General features: G+C 37.8%; 2 protein-coding genes across 2 annotated transcripts; both read right to left on the reverse strand.

Annotated features, from left to right (window-relative positions):
- Window positions 1-10,356: 10,356 nt before the first annotated feature.
- Window positions 10,357-13,032, reverse strand: LOC125471188 (probable receptor-like protein kinase At2g23200; the record flags this gene model as incomplete). Its single annotated transcript, XM_048571352.1, has 1 exon — window positions 10,357-13,032. A coding segment is annotated over one exon (2,448 nt), but the record flags the coding sequence as incomplete, so codon positions are not given.
- Window positions 13,033-17,545: 4,513 nt separating this feature from the next.
- On the reverse strand, window positions 17,546-19,746 carry LOC103961611 (cytochrome P450 81Q32). Its single transcript, XM_009374179.3, has 2 exons — window positions 18,765-19,746; window positions 17,546-18,310 (listed from the first exon to the last, which is right to left on the reverse strand). The coding sequence occupies exons 1-2, from the start codon at window positions 19,653-19,655 to the stop codon at window positions 17,702-17,704; spliced, it is 1,500 nt and encodes a 499-aa protein (XP_009372454.2). The 5' UTR covers window positions 19,656-19,746; the 3' UTR covers window positions 17,546-17,701.
- Between the last annotated feature and the right edge of the window lie 77 nt (window positions 19,747-19,823).

A 19,823-nucleotide genomic window follows, 5' to 3' on the forward strand; every position in this document is an offset into this window, starting at 1 on the left:
AATTAGGAAACTACACCAGTCTGTCTTAACTCCCTAGACACATAACCAAACGTCATTATTTTGATAGCGAAAGATTCACCATTCCACTTGCCAAACACCATTCTTCTCCTTCGTTGCCCAACCTTCAATCTCTAGAGAGCAACATTACCTCACTATGTCTCTTCTCCAGCAACCCCTCTTCTCCAATGACCCACCCTCACTCCAGTCTCTTCTCCGGCGACCCATCCCCATTCCATCTTCCCAACAACCCACCCTCACTTAGTAAAACTGGGGTTTGGAAATTCACAAAATTACAGCTTGTGGAAAATCACAAGATTATAAGTTGAAAATTGTTTATTTAGAATTCCACACTCTAATGATAGAAAGAGAAGGAGATGCGTAAGGGGAAGTTGTGAAAGGGGTGGTTAGTGGCCAACAATGACGATGGTGGAGAAGAAAATCCGATGAAGGTTGGTAAAGGAGAAGAATGACATCTGGATATTAGAATAGAGAATGTTCGGAAACTAATTTCAGTGAAGTGTTTGTGAGTTCAAAATGGACACGTGTCATTTGATATGATGGTCAATATGTTGGATACTCCTCGATGAGTACCCAAGTATTGTTCTAACTAAACAACCAACTCCGACATTTCCTCATAATGCAACATTCTTCTCCCCTGATGAAGCACCTTTACTCATACTCGCTTACTGGTCACAACTTGTGCTAGCTTCCTCTCCTTGGTGGCATGGTTGCATTGAGAAAAATAGGCTGGATTGGGGACAGGGTCGACGCAGGAGAGAAGCAAAAGGGTGAGACTTGGATGTGGTTGATGGAGGATTTGTTATCGATTTGGTATAAATGGTTGGATTCGAAGTTTGAAAAAACTCTAATGACAAACATTTAACTGGTGGGAGCGGACAGTGGACGGTGTATGTGGCTAGTGGGAGAGGATGGTGGTTGGAGAAATTTTGGCGAGAAAGAAGAAAGACATTTGGTTAGAAGAATAACGTTGTTGGTTTTGAGTTTAGAAGATTAATTGTGAGTATAGAGAATTAAAATATAGACATGTGTTATTATTTAGTTAGGCCACGTCCTGACTAATCAGAACCCAAGAATTAACCATTTCAGACCCACTGAGAGTCAAAACTCAAGAAATGTCAGGAAGATTAAATTTATAGATTAAATATACAAACTAAATGATGTGTCTCCAACCAAAAATAAGCATAGTAATCGATACTTAAGTAATAATTCAATCTTCAACTTCTACGTCATTTAATTTGCAAAATTTAGTCTCTCTAACATGCAAAACTCACACCATTCATCCTCCATGAAAACTACTCAAACTCTTAGCCAACTGTTTCAGACTTTTTAGTAATTTGATTGGTCCATGGTTTCAAGCAGCCTTCCCAATTCCCATGTCACTTGTCATTCTCCACCAATTCCTATATACAAAACACACAGCGAAACCATTGTCAAACAATTCCACAATCCAAAACAGAAGGCAACTTGTTGCTCAACTCGTTAAGAGGGCTTACCTCTGTATCCAATGTCTAGCGTTTGAATCCTTCTTTTCCAATATGGATCCGCAACAAATCCAAACCAAGACAGAGCGACGAGGTGTTCAGTAAAAGCCTAGTTTGACTCTACCGCCCCAAAGCAGCCCATCAAGCCAAGCTGGAGAGAACCCGATTCAAACCCGGTTCACTACTCTGTTGTCTACCAACAGTCCACCATTCCAGCGTTGGACAAGTTTCGTTCTCTTGAGTCTCAATCTCCTGTTGTTATACTCCCACGATGGAAAATGAGTTTATGGGTACTGAGTACTACAAGGAACTCAGTTCCATCGACAAACAGCATCACACAATAATTTTTTTTTTTTTTTTTTTTTTTTACTTTTTTGAAAAATTAGCCAAAAATCGTGTTTCAAATTCCAATTACTGAAATGATCCATTTTGTTTATCATCGGAAATATTAATCGTCTTTCATATTTTAATATTGATCTTGAGTAGTTGGGGTTTGATTTTTTGACCATTTTAGAGCATCTCCAATATAGATATCAAAAAATACATGTCAAATGTTTATTTGATGGCTGAATTATTATTTAATCATTTTTTTGTAAGTTAATATATCCTTTGTTTTAGTAAGGTTATGAATTTAATTGGGTCTGGTTTTGATTTGAATTGGATTAAATTGTTCAAACCGGAACTGGGTTCATAAGGGTGGTGAGAGAAAAGGGCAGTGAAGTTGATGGGTTGCATCTTCACTTGTGTGAGAGCCATGCTAGAGTGGGACTGAAGATGATTCAAAAACAACCTTAGACCTATTCCAACTCTTAGGCTTTCCCCAACCCTGGGTTAAAAGCTAAATTTTAGCTTTTATTCCCCCCCCCCACCAAAAAAAAACCCAACCCAAACTAAATGTGTGGGCTAAAACCTAAAAGCGAATATAAAGCCACATTCCGCCTAGATTTTAGCCCAGAATTTTGTGTGGGCCCTACCAATTTGACTGAAACTGAGCGGTTGTGTGCCAAATACCCCCCACCCACTCACCAGACGCACATGATGCACAAGCATTCACACTGACTGCGCCCCACCCACGTGGGCATGTCGGCCACATTCCTCAGCCGAGCCAACGACTTTTTTGATCCTACGGATGGAATCAACAGGCTGCTGGTTGATCCAATGGCCTAGATTCAAACTTTTTTTAATTTTTATATTTATTGAATCCAATGACTGAGATCGAATATAATCAAATCTATCTATATAAAAAAAAGATCTAATGGTCTAAATTTAAATCCAATGGCTAAAATAATTAATAAAAAAATTATTTAACTTAAAATTCACCCAAAAACTCTATAAATACCTATGTATTTGTTCAAACATCCACACAAAACTCACTTTTCTCCTACAATTCTTCCAATTGTTCTTTCTCCCATTTCCAATTTTTCCAAGATGACAAAAGAGCATGTTAGATGTCGTAATTGGACCTGTGAGGAAGATGTTGCTTTACGTTTGGCATGAGTTTCTATTAACGAAGATGGTGTTGTTGGCACAAACCAAAATAAAAAGGCTTTGTGGGGTAAAATCGTTGATAAGATCCATGAAAACATTAACGCCGGGCAAAGGGAAGGTGGTGGTGTTTACGATCGGTGGAAGGTTATCAACAAAGCGTGCACTTTACGAAAGGGAAGCTTGGAGAGAGCCGTGGTTGACATGGCTAGTGTAAGGAGTGCCGCAGAAATTGTGAGTTTCTTGCTGATATTTTATTTGTCATGTACATAATATTATTTTGCAACTAATTGTTTTTTTGTATTTTTTGCATAGGGTGACAAAGCAACGACAATTTACAAGACAAGAGTAACACCAAAAGGACAGCCTTTTAAGTTGCATCATGCTTGGGACGTCCTTAAGGATTGTCCGAGGTGGGGAACCAATGCAGACCAATAATGGGGAAGATTATTTCAATGTGAAGTTGCATCGAAAAATGATGGAGATGAAGGTGTCAATGAAAGTGGTGCTGAATTGACAGCAACTTCTCTTTTGCAAGGCCCCTGGGAAGAGATAAGAAAAAGGAAGCAAAGAGAAAAAGGAAGTCCCAAGATCCGATGAGTGCACAAATTGCTTCCGGATTTGCAAGATTGACCGAAAGCCATTACTCTCAGCAAGAAGCGGCCCATATGTGTTTGGCCATAAAGGAAGATGGGGATAGGGAGCAAGAGAGGTTCTAAGTTAATTTCATGATAGAGGACATCAACAAATACACTCAAGAGAGGAAGAAGTTCTTACGTGGTAAGCAAAATGAAATTTTGTGAAAGTATGCCACAAGGAGTATATTTCAAGATGATGATTCATCTCAAGGCTATATCCCAAATCCACCACCAAATCAAGATGGTGGATATCATTATTAAGTTTATGTAGTTTAATGAATTATCGATTGTATTAAGTTTATGTGGTTAATGTGGTTTATGAATGGTCGTTTGTCTTAAGTTTATGTGGCTTATTAATTGTCGTGTGTATTAAATTTATGGCTTATTAATTATCGTTTCTATTAATCTAGATGCCTTCAATAATTATTGTACTTATTATTACACACTTTGATGTACAATTGATGCCTTCAATAATTCAAACGACATTCAATAATTTTGACAATGTACTAGACAAAAGACTTTGCATAAGAAGGCACTTCAATTTATTACTAGAAAATACCAACATAGTACACTTAAAATTATTACATAAAATAAAAAAATAGCACACTTAAATTTAACACAATAATATACCAACATCATCAACGTTCATCTTCTTGGCACCATATATGCTCAACCAAATCCTCACGGAGTGTGTCATGACCTTGAGGAACTTGAATTCTATTTAAACGTCTCATATACTTACTCAATGTGACCTTATCCTATCGGGTCTCGTATGTGGTTGCAATGAGATATTCAACATCTCTTGCCATAGCTTTTGCATGTGTTGGTTGGTCGTCATCCACGTCTTCGTTAGAACCTTCTTCAATTTTGACGTACTCATCTTCCACAATCATGTGGTGCACAATTATGCACGTCATCATGATTGAATGAAGGTCTTTGACATGCCACAATCGTGTAACCCTTCTAACAATGGCCCATCAAGCTTGTAGAATCCCGAACGCTCTCTCCACATCCTTTCTATAAAAGTCTTGCCTCTGCGAAAATAATTTCTTCTTCGTACTATTGGGATGAAAATAACTTTTTACAAAGGTAGACCAACTAGGATAAATACCATCGGTTAGGTAGTAACGTAGCTCATGTTTATTACCATTTACCTTGTACCCCTATTCTGGTGCCTATCCATTTACAACATCATTAAATAGAGGAGAAGACCAAAGAATGTTGATATCGTTATTTGATCCAAGAACGCCGAAGAATGCATGCTAAATCCATGTGTCGTAAGACGCCACAGCCTCGAGCATGATGGTTAGCTTGTTGTGTCGGCCCTTAAATTGGCCAGCCTAAGTAGTAGGACAATTCTTCCACTCCTAATGCGTACAATCGAGACTTCCTATCATGCCAAGGAAGCCTCTTTTGTCTGCCGTGCGTAAAAGCCTTTTCAAATCTTCACGGTTTGGCTTGCGGAGATATGTGGCTCCATATATGGCTTCAATTGCCTTATAGAAGCGTTTTAGGTTCTCACTAGCAGTACTCTCCGCAAGTTAGCAATACTCGTCAGTTAAGTATGCAGAGCATCCATTAGCTAGCATCTAAAATGTAGATGTGAGCTTCTGATGAGGTGATAGACTTTGTCGGCCTACGACATCTATCTTCCTTGCAAAGTAGTGGTCATGATTGACATCTGTGTTTAAGATGCTTTCAAAAAGCTTTCTCTTCATCTAAAATTGCCTCCGAAAATCATGGGCAGTATATCTCAGACGTTCGATGAAATAATCTTTCATGATTTCATCACTCGGTCATGACACTCTTCTCTATCATGCTGCGCAAATGAACGCCCCGTGATAAAACCACGATAGCTAGATTCGGCATGGTGCTCATATTGCATGAGTGAGTTTGCCAATTCGGCTTTTGCGTTGTTCATTTCTGCATTCGCATGATCAAGGCTTACTTGGTATTATGTCATATGCATTGCCAAGCTACACTTTCTTTTATTACCCATTTATGAGATATTGAGGATTTTTAGGAAACAAAAACACTTTGAAAGTTGAAAAATTGGTGAATATGTTGTGTGATGGTTTGATATTCAACCTGTGTTTATATAGAGGATGATTGAAGGCTTGTGTTTCATATGTGTAGGTTTGTGTTTCATGTGTTTTGTATGTATTTGGTCTGTGTTTCATGTGTGTCATGTGTTTCACATGTTTGGTATGTTATACATCTATATCATGTGTTTTGTATGTATTTTGGTATGTGTTTCATGTATTTCGCATGTTTGATGTGTTATATATCTCTATCATGTCTTTTGTATGTGCTTCATATGTATTTTGTGTGTCTTGTGGGTTTCATGTATTTTGTGTTTATACGTCCCTATCATGATTTTCATATTCTTCCGTAATGTTTCATGAGTTTCATGTATTGATTTAGTGATTTTTCAAAATTTATCGAAATTTAAATATTTTAGGTTAAAATGCTCATAAAATTAATTTAGGATAGTCTATATAATTTTTTTAAAAAGTTAATTGAAAAAATGAAAAATAGCTTAAATTCATTCTTTAATAATATGGGGCTAAAAATTTTTTCCAGAAGGGTTGGAGTAGAAAAGTTGTTTCTGAGCTAAAACCTAAATTTTTTGGGCTAAAAATTTTAGGTTTTAGGCCAAGGGTTGGAGATGGTAGAGTAAAAGTCAATTTTTAAGTTCTAAATTTACCTGAACTTGCTCCAACCCTTGGGACAAACATGAGTTTTAACCCAAAATTCATTTCTGCTGTTAAAAAATTTAGACTTTAACTCAAGGGTTGGAGATGGTCTAAATGATAATATTTTTCATTCTTTAAAAAAAGGTTTAAATGTTAAAATGGTCTCTGTGTTTTAGTCATTAGGTCAATTTAGTTCCTGTATTTTCAATTTTGGCTAATTTGGTCCTTGTGTTTATCTTTGTTAGCCAATTAAGGGCATTTCCATCTAATTTCTGTAAAAAAATTATAAATTTATTATAAACTTATTTATAAAATATTTATTTGATTTAAAATATTTAAAAATGAAATAAAATTAAAAATTAAAAGAAAATTATTCTGCTCCCAACTCCCCGACCTCTTCCCTAACATAGCCCATTTATTTTCTATGTCACAACCTCAATCATTTTTCAGATTAGAAACTTTATCTCTTATATGTATTTCTCATTAATTTACATTTTTTTTATAAAGAGAAAGGGTAATTATATCTCATATAATTTTTTTTATGAATTTTTAAAAGATATTGAATTAAATGTCCTTAATTGGCTAACAGTGTACAAACACAATGACTAAATTAGTCCAAATCGAAACATAGAGATTAAATTGGCCTCTGACTATAACACGTGGACCCATTTTGCCATTAAGCATTAAAAAAATCTCCAATTCTAAACAAAACCACGTATTCAAGACCTCCGAATATTAATTGTACATTATTTTTTGTTCAATATCTCTAATAATGTGCGACTTTCTTCTCCAACACGATCTTTTATGAGTGACACTAGACAAGGTCACATATACGGAAACCCCTTTTCAACATTCGAAATTATTCAATTCATTATACCCAAAAAAACCAAAATTTTTTGAGAGTCCAATCATCATTCATTCGTAAAGCCAACAAAACTTTAAAGACTCACTTCTTATTTAATACCCTCTAAACTGGAGCTAGTACAACTTTTTGAAAAGAATCCAACTAACTCTACAATAAAAATGACCTTTAGGAACAAAATAAGGGACACAAATACGGGTTTGTTCCTGTTTAAAAGTAATAAGGTGGAACAATGCTCATTTTGTAATGGGCACCATGAATTGTGCGCAATGTTAAGAAAAGTGGACACAAACATATTATTGGGCACAGAGCCATAACTTTGGTGCCTCTAGGTATCGTTTGGTATGCAAACAGAACGGGATGAGACAGGATGGGACGGAACGGAGCGGGAGCAAAGATGCCCTCGGATGGAAACAAGGAGGAAGAAGAAGGAGACGGAGATGTTATAGTTTTGTGTTCCACGGATGTGGAACGAGTCGTTCAAGGGGGTGAGGTGGAACGAAAATTCACCCAAAACTCGTCTTGTGGAACAGCTCGTTCCACCCGTTTTAGGAGCACCAAACGTGGAATATAACGCTTTGTCCCACTTTATTCCGTCCCGTCCCACGTACCAAACAGTACCCTAATGTCAGCAATGAAATTTTTTTATTAATTTGCAATGACACCATAAATGTTATTGTGTCGTATAATTTAATATATTTAAAGTCAAGGTAGATTTTTTGTGCCCTTTGATTAAAATAATGTGTGCTCTCTGGTATCGTTTGGTATGCAGACGAGACGGGACGGGACGGAATGGAATGGGACGGGACGGGACGGAACGAAACGGAGCGGGAGCAAAAATGCCCTTGGATGGAAACAAGGAGGAATAAGAAGGAGACGGAGATGTTATAATTTTGGGTTCCACGGAACGTGGAACGAGTCGTTCCAGGGGGGTGAGGTGGAACGAAAATTCACCCAAAACTCATCTTATGGAACAGTTCGTTCCACCCATTTTAGGCGCACCAAACGTGGGACGGAACGCTTTGTCCCACTCTGTTCCATCCCGTCCCACGTACCAAACGGTACCCTCTCTCTCGCTCTAACATGTCGGATCTCTCTGCACTCTCACATCTCCTCCTCTACAATGTCAACAGCCTCGGACTCAACATTCTCTCTAATCCCTCAAATTCTCTGCACTCTGTGCTCTCCTCCTCCTCCTTGTCCTCCTCCTCCTCCTCAACCATGTTCCTCCCTCTCATATACTTCCTCTTCCTCTTCACTTTCACGCAACACCGCCGCCGTCCACAGGTCACCAACGGCCGCCGAATTAAACTCCCAGAATCATTTTCCGTCCTCTTTCCAAGCCCCAAGTTAGTTTCTACAGATTCGTAACCGAATTTCCTCAATTTCAGATCTAAGAAACGGTGATCATTGGTTTTCCGGCCAATTTTTGGCCAAGCCTGTCAAAATTGGACCTCGACCTAAGAGATCAGTGAACAGCTTCTCGGTGTCCACAGAGTGCAAGCAAGGTGAACTTCGTCGGTTGGTTATGGCAGTTTTTTGGTGCGTACCATTTCGTTCCTGCCATATGGGTAACGTCATTCCTTTCTTGATTAGAATTATTGACTTCTATTGGTATTCATGAGTGATAGCAATTCTTTGTTTGAGATGGGTAATCTTGGTTGAGAAATTTGTTCTAATCAGCTGTAAAATATGGTCGAAAGTTTGTTGTCCTTGAAAGTCCATGGCTTGGAATCGTCGGGGTTGTTCCCGGCAATGATATTTTGTCAAGCTTATCGAATAAATTATCTTGATGTTTTCTGTTGTATCTCGAATAAATTTGTCATTTGCTGTTGCATCTCATGGTCAGTGTGGGGGTTTCCTGTTATTAAGGAACTCTATTTCGGTTAATTTTAAGAATACTAAAAGTTCGGATATGTTTTCGGATGAAAGGTGGCCTTTCTTTTTTATATTGGAGGGGTGTTGCATAAAATTTGATACCTGCACGGCTGCACACAAGTCAATAACATGAAACATGGAGGGTGTGTAAATCCATCCGTCTCAGAGGTTTTGGGTTTCATATATATAGTCAATTATCGTACGTTCAAAGTTTGTTATTGACCAAAAGAAAGAACTAAGTAATTGATTATTAATCAACTGATGATAAAGTAACCTATTTTGTAAAATGTTGGTAATTCTAGTTTTGTAGACTGTAAGTTATGGAGATATGTGACCTTTTCTGAATTAATTTGAGGGATATTACAAGCGTACACTGGTGTTGAAAATTAAATTGGATTGCTCCGCTCTCTCAGTGTAAGTACATCTCTGCATATCTTTATTTCCTCAATTGTATTTAACTTTGTTATGTTGAGTTGCCAAATTAAAGATATTGCACTAACTTTTCGATACCACATTAAATCTGGAACGTGCGAAACATTAAATTTTGAGTGTTAATTATTGAACAGGGGCTGCATGTTAAATTTGTAAACATCCACTGTAATGGTTTGGGGCTTGAGAGTTGTACCAAATCTCTTTTTCTTATTCTCATGTGCATGTCCATGTGTAGACCTTTTTGTAGCTTTCTAAGTTTGGGTTTTTCTTGATGTGTGCTTACGTGGTTTGGGATTACTTTCCTTTGCAGGCCTGGGTATTATATAAAGCTTTGCGCTTTCAGATTAAGGTAAAGTTTGATTATATCTTATAGTTAATTCTGATGCCCATCGCAAGGTGTATAATTTTTTTCCATTACACTTACGTGTTCTATCAATTAAATCCAGACCAACTACTAATCTCCTAAGTTCTTTAAATTCGGGTTTGTTATATGTTGTAGGAAATGACATATTTTGAGATATTCTGCATCTTTCTTTCTTTAGTTCTTTACATTTGAAAGAGTGAGAATTATATTGTTGGGACTTTGGATTCTATTTTTATGTCCTAATTTGACATTTAAGCCTTAAAAAAATCTCAATTATAAACAAAAGCATGTATTCAATGACCTCCGACATATTAATTGTACATTATTTTTGTAATATCTCTAATATATGTGAGGAGACTCTAGAAGTTCAGTCTCTTTGCACCCAAGTTCAATATCCCTCCCCGTACATTAGAGTAATTTAATTAGAATACCGTCTTGTTAGTAAAGAAATTATATCACCTAAAATTATCTCGAAGGTAAGACACTCCTCTGGGGGTAATGAGATGAAACTCCCAAAAAGGAAAAATAGTTTATTTATCATAGAGTTTGTTAACTTCTGCTTATACACAATTCATGTGATCATATCCCATCTTAACGATAGGAAAGCAATGCTAGTACAATTATCAAAGATAAGACTAAAATTAACAAGGCATACCCGAACTTATAGCTATTCAATCTATAGATACTTGAACAAGGTTAACTTTCATACCTCACAAGCTGCACAGATTTATCTGGCATCACCAATCTTCAGTTGTGAGAATACTTCGTTTCCTGCCGTGTCCGATTCGTCCACCCCGGAAAATGTCATATCATCTTGGTTAACTGTAGAGCTATGGGAAGGAAAATGCTGAACGTTTGGCAATACGAATTCTGATGAAGCATTGATTGTGCTGTCCTCGTGGGGCTCTCTATGCTTTGCAGTTTGCTGGAGCTGTAATGCGTACTCCAAGTCCCACAGTACATCACCCATTGTAGGCCTATCATAAGCATCGTCTTGCAAGCATTTCTCTGCTATCTCGCTAAATTTTCTTAGCGAGCTAGGATCAATCTGACCCTTGAGTGAAGAATCAACAATCTGTTCAAGCAATCCGTTCTTCTTGCAATTCATTCCCCAGTCTGCTAAATTTATTTGCTCTGTTGGTAGATTCCTATCCAGAGCAGGTCTTGCACATAACACCTCAAGGAGAACAACGCCGAAGGAGTAAACATCTGATTTTTCTGTCAACTGTTGAGTCATTATGTACTCAGGATCTAGGTAACCAAAAGTGCCTTTGACATTTGTGCTGACATGGGTTTCATCAAGTGGACCAGATCTTGAAAGGCCAAAATCAGCAACTTTGGCGACACATTTTGCATCTAACAAGATGTTGGTGGACTTCACATCGCGGTGAATGATGCCTCCGGCTGCACCTTTGTGGAGGTAATTAAGACCCCTTGCTGCACCAATGCATATTTCAAGTCTTTGCTTCCATGACAAGCGAGGCAAATTTGATTCATATAAATGTTCTCTCAAGGTCCCTTTTTCCATGAACTCGTAGACCAATATCATCTCAGACCTTTCATCACAGTACCCAATTAAGGAGACAAGATGGCGATGACGAATCCTGGACAAAACCATTATCTCTGTTTCAAACTCTGGAAGCCCTTGACCTGAACTATGTTCATGTCGCTTACCTCGCTTGACAGCTACAATTCTGCCATCTGATAGAGTTCCTCTATAGACGTTCCCAAATCCACCCTTGCCTATCAGAAATTTTGTGTCGAAGTTGTTCGTTGCTTGCTGAAGTTGAGCAAAAGATATCTTCAACCCAAGATTTAGATAAGTCATAGGGGAGCCAGTAATCGTTCCCTCAGTGAACCTGCTGCGGGTACTCCCTCCTCCAAATGCAGGCATTGGTGACCATTCCGAAGTTTCAACATGCTTTGCCTTTCTGTATTTCAAACCCAACAAGAACCCGACAACCAAAATGCAGATAAGAGACAGACCTCCAAGAACCGAACCAACCACAACAGCGACATTTATGCTCTTGGACTCTTTCATATTTGGAATTGGTGCTGATTCCTCCATTATTTCCAACATTTCCAGTCCATTTAGAAAGGAATTGTTAGTGGTAGTTTCTTCTGCGTTAGGACCTATGCTGATGCTAATGAGTTCAGACTCCTTAGACTCCACCACAAAATCATAGTAGTAAGGCAATAGTTTGCCATACATGGAATCGGGTCCACCGACCCTCTTAGTGAAGTTTCCATTTGAATACAAGTTAAAAATAATGTCGGCAGTTTGGCCAACAAGGTCACAAAAGTGTGCCCGGACGAGATGTTTAGCGTTCCTGCGCACATTAAACGACCAGGTTATGTTGAACAAAGTGGACGGGCTGCTACTACTATTGTCCATTACCTTGGCAGTGTCGTAAACTGAAACTGGGGCAATAGAATCATTAGCAGCAGCAACAAAACCATCCTTTTCATAATCCTTGTAGTCAGGCATCTGTGAAGATACGGCTTCCTCTGCAGAGTTTGAATTCGTCAGATAAAGATCATCAGAATCCCAGTTTCGCCATAGTGTGTCCTCATCTGGTCTGAGTTCTTGACCTCCAACATTCACCCTGTAAATTGTATGTAGCACTAAAGGGGAACTACTCGTGTAATTCTTAGGGCTGAAATTTGCAGGGGCAAGGAAGACTTCAATGGCATTTACAAATGCAAAAGACGATCCACGAGGCGTAAAGTATATCCTAAATGAGCCAGGATGAATGCCCAGAAAGAACTCCTTTATCGTAGAATTGCTATTACTATTCTTAGCAGTGAAATTCTTCAACAGCATGAATCCGGGATTCGAAATATTAGGAAAGGCCGAAACATCAAAAAGAGCAGCGGAGAGATTACTTGAGGAAGAGGCGAAAGCCAAGAAATGCAAACGTACAAAATAAGTACCGTTTTCAGTGATGTCGAACTCATAGTAGGATTCCTGCCTGAAAATTCTTGCTGTAAGGTAAAGATTCGACTGGTTGCCGCCATTGATACCGTCGCTCGCCTTCGAGTGGAAGAAACGATCTGCAGTGAAGACATGGTTATTGAGGGTGGCATTAGCATTTGACCCACAGTTGATGAAGTACTTATCAGGGGGCTCATAAGCCAACGAGGGAAAGTGAAGGGATGAGAGATGGAGGAGAAATAATTATCCAACGGGATTGTAAAGAAAAAATACTCGTAAATGAAGATGTACTAATGTCAAACCAACCGAACACACAACTTAATCCAGTATATAACTTTATTATCTCAAATTAGTATAAGAATTTTTTTTCGGAAAAATACTTACCTGGGCCCATCATCTTCCTCAAGACAAAAGCTACTAGAAGAAGAAGAGGTAAACGCTGAAATTGGGTAATGCCAACTTTAAAAGGTGATAAATAAGGGAGAAGAAAAAGAACATAATAGGGTATGAAAGCTCAAGCCTTTAATCTCGATGAAGACGTACATTGGTTACAATAAACGTGCTACTGGATGCAGCCGAGTTCGCATTATCATTTTTGCAGTTTGAATTAGTTTACAAAATTCACGATCAAGTTAAGTAAAGATACCATTCATTTGAAAGCCCAAAGATAGCCCTTTGGCCAGAAACTGATGAAAAAGAATCCCCTTTTGCGAAGCTGTACAAATTTCAAGTCTTTATCCTCATGGCGTGCTTACGAGACGGGTATGGGGTGGAGAAATTTTTTAGTGTGATCGGCACACGGGGTGGTACATCACGTGTCATTATACAAATGATGGAATATATGTATAAAAAAGTTAATAACTTAAAAAATAACATTTCTCATCACTCACATAAAACCACGTGATGAAATAATTTTCTATGGCGTGAGTGGAAATGGAATTGCACTCCTTATAAAACATTCATGTGTTTACTTGTAATTGGGGAATTGAAATAAAGGTGGGGTCCACCTAAAATAGAGAATTCAATTCCAGATATACCTGGAATCCGATTACCAAGAAATGGATGGTAATTGAATTGGCAAATTTTATTTGAACCCCTATAATCTCTCTCTACACCCAACTTAAATTTTAAATATGAATTGTCTTTTTTATCCTATTGCATAATTACCATCAAATACAAGGTGAAATTAATAATAAAACTAAAATTTATTAATAAACCCATTGTTGATTCTAGAGACAATTGAGGGTTTGAGGCTGCTTTGAATTGGCGAATCAAGAATAAAGAACTTGGATTTAAGAATTTGGACAAGAATAAAACCATCCTCTCCGACTCCATGCAACCTTAAAATCATCACTCTCTCTTCTACCAAAACACTGTCAATGAGGTTAAAACCGAGACAGATCTCAACGGCTAGAGAAATCACTCTTGCCGGCCTTAACCTACTTCTACCCACTTTCCAGAAGAATAAAAAATAACAATTAACATCTTCATAAAGATGAGGGGGCTAGCTTAATAAACATTACAAACCAGACAAAAATCGTTCTATATAATTTGTCTTTATATAATTATTATTACTACTGTGTGTGCATTTATAAAATGATTTTGAGTTATAGGGTAGAGTTTAATTATTGTGGCAATGGGAGTGAGTGAAGAGGCAATGGGATGAACAATGGAATCCAATTCAGATAAAGCACACTTTGAATGAATTGCAGAACAGTGATTTAGAGTTTTTGTTTTCTAAATGGGTCTAAAGATAAATTTAGATATTAAATTGGGTTTGTGAGGGTAGTTTAGGTATTAAATTTGGGTTTAAAGAGATATTGATAGTTTAGTTAATAATAATATGGGTGCAGAGAATAAGTTGAGTGTAGAAAGAGGTTACATGAGTTCAAATAAAATTTTCCAATTGAATTTCGGAAGAAGGGGACCATCAGCAATCAATTTTTTCTTCCCAAACTGCCCTAGTACTTCTTTTGATATCCCAAAACACCTCGCAACTTCGCTACTAATGCTGCACCTCACCGTTTCACTCTACCATTTGGAACGGGATGAAGAAGTTGAAGAACATGCCCTGGAGGCATTGTGCATTTGTGAAAAAGCATTTGGAAATGACTCCGTTCCCGTTGGTATCTTATCGTTTTCTTTAAGCTCAAATAAATTACAGGGCAACTCACTCACTGCCTCAATTGGGCAACTCAAAATTGGGGTAAAAAAAATCAAGGCTGGGATATAAAGGGAGGAGCATGAAAGGTTGTTTGCAAACGTGGGGCGGATCGGTAGTAGAGAAAGAGGGGGGAATTTTAGAATGGGTTGGGCAAGTAGTAGGTAGGCAGCAGAGAAAAACAGGATAAATTTTAGAAAAGGGTGGGTCGGGAGAAAGATGGGGCAGAGAGGGAAAGAGAGATAGAGAGAGGGTCACACAAAAAAAGGAAAAATGAAAGAATAAAAAAGTTTTGTAAATGGCCTTTTACCACAGTGGTGGAAATGTATTGAGTCCTTATATGATGACGTGGATTCAAACCCATCGGTGATTAATCTAACATTTAATATAACAAAATCTATTGTTTGACTAGAAAAAGAATAAAAAAAAGTTTTACTAAAAAATAAAAAAGAAATTTGTTCTTTCTGCTAAAAAAAATAAAAATTTGAAAGAATAAAAATAATTAGCATATAAAATAGATTAGTTCAACTATGGGTATTTTAGTAATCATATCAGTTTTCATTCCGATTCATGTGAATTAGTAAACAGTTAATATAGATCAATGTCATTCCTACTCCGATTTCAGATAGTTTTAGCAAAATAACTTCAACATAAATCTAATTCTGCTTTTACCTCGTTTTGATTCTTCCTCAATTAAATTCCTCCTTAATTCAATTCATCTCAATCTGATTACAGATTAGTAAGCGAGCCACCAGTTTATACTTGTAGGTGCCCAAATGTCAATTCAACTTTCTGAATTGCCAAATAACAGAGAGAGTAGGAACGACATACCCTTATGTATCCAATTTACATGTCATTTCTTGCAAACAATCAAATTTGGGCCACTTCAACATGTGGGCCCATTTCAACGTAATTTCCTGGTGAAAATGTCCTGTTTCAAGTGTACCCAATTTTATTGACCTCATGTAAAAAGAGGGATGTCAATCAAAATTCTCTCTAAATTTATAAAGTAATGCTATATTTACCACATATTGGTGAGTCTCGTCTCTATTAGAACATCTCCACCAGTTGGTGGAAGACAAGGGTAAGAGCATGTAAGTTTCCCTTATTAATCACTCTGAATAATACTTGCCTTTCTGCACCCCCACCACTTTGAAAAGGGCAAGGGCAAGTAAATAATTTTTTTTTTATTTTTTTACACTTTGAAAATAAAACAATTGTTTAATTCTACTAAATTATTTCAAATATAAGGTAAAAGCATAGCATCACAACAAACATAATTAATTTAAAATTGGTAAAAACTCCCATAATCATATAATCAACTACGACATTGAACAACAATATAAAAAACCATTCTAATTTCTAATAATTTTTTCTTATAATTTTTTCCTATTTTTTACTAATTTTATTTTTATTTTTTAATGTTAGATTAATCCTAGTCGTTGATTCAAAATCGAACGCACTAGATTGCGCCATGTGGCTTAATGGTAATATTGTAATTTTTTTACTATTAGAAATCCAACGGTCAATATCCTCTGACTGTTGGAAATCCAACGACCTACAATTTGCCATGTCAACTATTTGTCGGAGGGTTTTGTGATATTTGTTGTACCAGAGCTCACCTCTGCAATCTTTGTTAGGCCACTCTCCTTCTAGGCACGTGTGACATAAAAAGAATTTAAATATGCTTCTGGTGTCAACATGAAGTAATGTTGATGTCAGCTTGCCGGAAGGTAGCAGGCCCGGCTTAAGAGAGCTGGGCATTTGGGCTAGTAGTGATTGGCCTACCACCTGCCCTTGATTTTATGGACTTCTAGAGAAGGGTTTTCTTGGGTTGGAGGACAACATTGTTGCGTTTGCCTTTACCTTCCACCAACTAGTGGAGACACTCTTAGAAAGATGGTACAAATATGTGGTAAGAGTAAATTTATAACCAAACAGACAATATTTGGGTTGACTTTTTAGCCAAAATGGTCCTTGAAGTTGGCGACCCCAACCCACTTCGTCTCTTTTTTTGCGACTTATCCTTAATCCTTTCTTTTATAATGACATACCCCCACTCTAGTCTTTTTTCCAATGACCCATCTCCATTCTATATTTTTCCCAACGACCCACTTCACTTGGTAAAACTAGGGTTTGGAAATCTGCGAGATTACAACTCGTGGAAGATCACAAGATTAAAGGTTTAAAGTAGTTTATTTAGAATTCTAGACTCTGATAAGAGAAAGAAAAGGAGATGTATGGGGGGAGGTAGTGGAAGGGTTGGGCTACCGGCCAACAATGACGATGATGGAGAAGACAATCCAATGAAGGTTGGTGAAGGAGAAGAAGGACATTTGGATACTAGAATAGTGAATGTTCGGAAACTAATTTTAGTTAAATGTTTGTAAGTTCAAAATGGACATGTTTAAAATGTACAGGAAACTATTTTCAACATAAAAAATTAGTCAATTCATTATAAGGAAGCAAACACAAATTTTTGAGAGGCCAATCATCATTCATTCACTAAAACCAACACAACTTTTTGAAGGCTCAATCATTTGTTTAATACCCTTAATCTGGAGCTAGTGCAACTTTTCAAAAAAATCCAACTAAAGAAAGCAAATTCGGTATTTTAATTTGTCACAAAAAGTACTTTAACAAAACCACTTGCTATGGTTAATTCAATTTATTGTAAGAGTAAATATATGAGCTTATATAATGCTCGATTATTGTACATACTGGTGTTAACACAATATTATCCCTAGCTTAAGATAAAACCTTGCTCACAATAGGTCGTGCTTTACACATAGCCTCCAATGGAATGGCTTTTGGTGCGGTGGTTCCTTTGCCCTCAGTCATGTCAACCATTTCCTTGCCCACTCTATTCCAGTCGAAGCATTGAATCAATGACCCCAAAGTCAATCCCACCACACGCTGCGCTAGGCCTGCTCCAGGGCAAGCCCTTCTTCCCATTCCAAATGGTATGAGTTTATGTGAAAAATCTTCACCACTATCGAACCTCTCAGGCTTAAAGCTTTCAGGTTCGTCCCACAATTCAGGATCTCTGTGTACCGCCCATGCATTGACCAATACCATTGTGTCACGTGGCACGTCAAAGCTTCCAATAATGCAATCATCAGATGACAAATGTGGTAGTAACATTGGAGCCGCCGGGCATAATCGGAGTGTCTCGGAGATGATGCTTTGTAGGTAGGGTAGTTTGGAGATGTCTGGTTCATCCACCAAGTTTTCTCTACCAACTATAGCATCTAGTTCAGAATTGGCCTTTTGGAGCACGCGTGGATGGTTAAGTAGATTTGACATGGCCCATTCTAGTGTCACAGCTGATGTGTCAGTACCCGCCAATAACATGACCTGATGAAAAAATTGATTAATATTTGGTTAATTAATAGTTAAAAATAAAGGTGGTGCTATTTACATCAAATTTATTCACCAAATCACGTCGAGCATTCTACACCACAAATTTTTTTATTACAATTATTAATCAAATTTCAACTTGAATTAAATTACAAAGCCGAGTAGTTTTGTTCTAACTTTAATTTCAACTTGAATGAAGTGCAAAGTTGATTGGTTCCACGTATTTAGTACACAAATTTCGTTTAAAAATTTAGTGTGCCTAGAATTATTCTTAAAATACAAATAAAAGGTAACGAAATATATCATAATATGTACCTAGCATTATATATTTCTTTGGGATTAATCAAACAAACAAATTAAACCTTATCTTTCCATTGACTCCTTTATAAATCAAAGCTTTATGGTAATTAAAAAAATGCATGAGATGAAGATAATAGTGTTGTGTACTAACCATAATGAGACCCTTGATGATTTGGTCAGTGTAGTATTCAGGCTGTGACTCCTGCAGGGAAAGCAAATGGTCGATCATACTACCGCCATTTCTTCCTTTACTCCTGTGCTCATCAATCAGACCCTGCAAGAACACATCCGCCCTCTTAGCCAACGCCTTCACCTTCTTCTCGTACCCATTAACCCCAAACCAATTCAAAATCGGCAAAAAATCAGCTGGGTTCGCAGCCCCACCATAAGCAAACACATCCCTCATAATCTCTCTAAACTGCGTCGCCTCCTCTTTGTCCACCGACACGTCATCACCGTAGTACCTCTTCCCAGCCACCATTCTCATTATGATGTTAAACGTCAGCTCATTGAGCATTGACTTGAGCTCGACCTTTGCAAAACCATCGCGTGCGTTTTGTGAGAGTTTAACGAGTAAATGTCTCACCTCGTCCTTTCGGATGTCTGAGAACGTGTTGAGTCGAGCGGAGGAAAAGATCTCGACGGCGCCAATGCGGCGTAGGTTGCGCCAGTGGTCGCCGTACGGGGACGACACCATGCTGGTGTAGTTGTAGGCCAAGTGCTTTCCCATGATCAGTCGAGGACGGTTTGCTAAGACAACGTCGTTTGTTGTAAAACATTCTTGGACAACGGATGAGGATGAGAGTATGACCACGCGGCGTGAGCCGAACCAGAGAGAGAAGATGGGGCCGTATTTTTGGGAGAGGCGACGGAAGATTCGGTGGACTGGGGGTTTTAGGAGATGGAGGTGGCCGATGATTGGAAGAGAAGGTGGGCTTGGTGGGAGGTTTTGGTGATTGTGACGTTTGGTTTGGAGGAAAAACTTGAAAGTGAAGAGAATGAAGATGAGAGGGAGGGATGTATAGAACAAGATGTCTTCCATGGTTTTGTGCGCCTTGCTTTGCTTAATAAATGGTTGAGATTTTGTTGAGTTTTTATTTGGATGTGGTTTTATGTAATACAAAGCTGCGGTATTTATATGTACAGGGAGGGACATAGTGCCCAAGTAGTATGAAGGACAATGACAAAATGATTTCTTCATCACTCGGGA

This window comes from the organism of the source record quoted next, unplaced genomic scaffold (genome assembly GCF_019419815.1).
Source record: "Pyrus x bretschneideri cultivar Hongxiangsu unplaced genomic scaffold, Pyrus_bretschneideri_v1 Contig59, whole genome shotgun sequence".
Lineage (NCBI taxonomy): Eukaryota > Viridiplantae > Streptophyta > Magnoliopsida > Rosales > Rosaceae > Pyrus > Pyrus x bretschneideri.